Source organism: Eumetopias jubatus, unplaced genomic scaffold (genome assembly GCF_037043125.1).
Source record: "Eumetopias jubatus isolate StellerSeaLion01/CBP00866 unplaced genomic scaffold, mEumJub1_p1.0 scaffold_6, whole genome shotgun sequence".
NCBI lineage: Eukaryota > Metazoa > Chordata > Mammalia > Carnivora > Otariidae > Eumetopias > Eumetopias jubatus.
In genome coordinates, this window is record NW_028274812.1 from 71,963,175 (window position 1) to 71,964,735 (window position 1,561).

The 1,561-nt window shown below is 44.7% G+C and overlaps 1 protein-coding gene across 1 annotated transcript; it reads right to left on the bottom strand.

Moving 5' to 3' along the window:
* Nucleotides 1-257: 257 nt before the first annotated feature.
* Nucleotides 258-1,355, bottom strand: HTR1E (5-hydroxytryptamine receptor 1E). Its single transcript, XM_028107996.1, has one exon. It carries the CDS (start codon nucleotides 1,353-1,355, stop codon nucleotides 258-260), a length of 1,098 nt encoding a protein of 365 aa, XP_027963797.1.
* Nucleotides 1,356-1,561: the final 206 nt, after the last annotated feature.

The window sequence follows — 1,561 nt, forward strand, 5'->3', positions numbered from 1 at the left end:
CTTATTATTACATCTATGAAATTTCTGTCTTTGTTGGATGTTTATTTGAAATCATGTACCACAAATAAAACCGGAGGTAGAAAACGGCACACCAGATAACAAACCTCAAACCAAACGGAACAAATGAACAAACAAAAAGACCACACTACCTTACAAACTTTTCTGAACCAACTATGTTCAAGAATTATTAAGTTGAACCCCTTTCCTCTGTCCGCTCACAAGGCTGGTAAAAACAATGCCTTTTGGCTTTTTGCAATCTAAGTATGTTCTCGGCACTTAATTAGCTTTTTAAAAGCCAGCTTAAAGTCTTCATTAAAACTCGTGTAGAGCAGAGGGTTGATCAGAGAATTAACATAACCAAGCCACGTCAAAAAATCAGCCACTTCAGAGGACACCGTGTAGATGCTCAGACCAACAATTAACTCTTTGATGAAAAATGGCAGCCACGACAAAATGAATGCCCCCAAAATCAGTCCTAGGATGCGTGCTGCCTTACGTTCCCTGGTACTAGAGATCTGCTGACGTTCTCCTGGGTGATCTAGATCATTATCGAAGGAAGGGATCCTGATAGAGGAGTGGATCTTTTCAAACTCTGTGGTAGGGTCTGAGGTGGAGAAATCAGACACACAGAAAGTTTGTGTAAGTTTACAACTCGCAAAAGAATTTTGGCTATCCGTGCTTCTGTTGCTCAAGTGCCGGCTAGATCCTCTTTTCTGATAAAGGCTCTTGGCTGCATGGTAAATCCGGTAATACAGAATAAGTATCAAAGTCAAGGGGATATAAAATGCCCCAAGTGTGGAGTAAATGGTGTAGATGACATGGTCATGCTGGATAGTGCACTGACTAGGTGGTGGGCTGAGTTGGCGGTGGCTCCTCCAGAACAGAGGGGGCATGGAGATGAAGATGGAGATGGTCCAGACAGTGAGGATCATCAGCCCAGCCCTTTTGGCAGTCCTCTTCCTGGCATATTCAATAGCGTTGGTGATGGCCCAGTACCTGTCTAGGGCAATCACACAGAGATGGAGGATGGAGCAGGTGCAGCAGGTCATGTCCACACTCAGCCACACCTCGCAGATAAAGTACCCTAGTTTCCAGCTGTCCATGACAATATACATGATGCTCAGTGGCATGACGAGCACTGCCACCAGGAGATCTGTCACAGCCAGGGAACAGATCAGGTAGTTGGCAGGCTGGTGGAGCTTCTTGGTGGTACAGATGGCCATGATCACGGCCAAGTTCAGCAACATGGTCAGGGTGGTGATGATCACCAGAGTCATGGAAATGAGCATCTTCTCAGTGATGGTCTTGGGTCTTGCAGCCACACTGGCTTCTGTGGTACAGTTAGTGATATTCATGTTTTCCCTGTTTCAGTCTACACTGTGGAAAAGCTGCTGGTTATTTTCCCTCAGCAGGAAATTTACTTAGACTTCAATGCCTCTCATTTATAAGAAGACTGTAGTTTCTTCAGCTATGTAGTTTCTTATGTTCCATTTTGCATGGGTAAAAGGAAGCACCAGAGCTTTTCTTCTGAGGGTTCCTGGAAGATAGTATGCTACTGGTT

What these genes read in the sequence shown, in the direction of transcription:
- HTR1E (XM_028107996.1), bottom strand. Translation starts at nt 1,355, where the DNA reads ATGAATATCACTAACTGTACCACAGAAGCCAGTGTGGCTGCAAGACCC.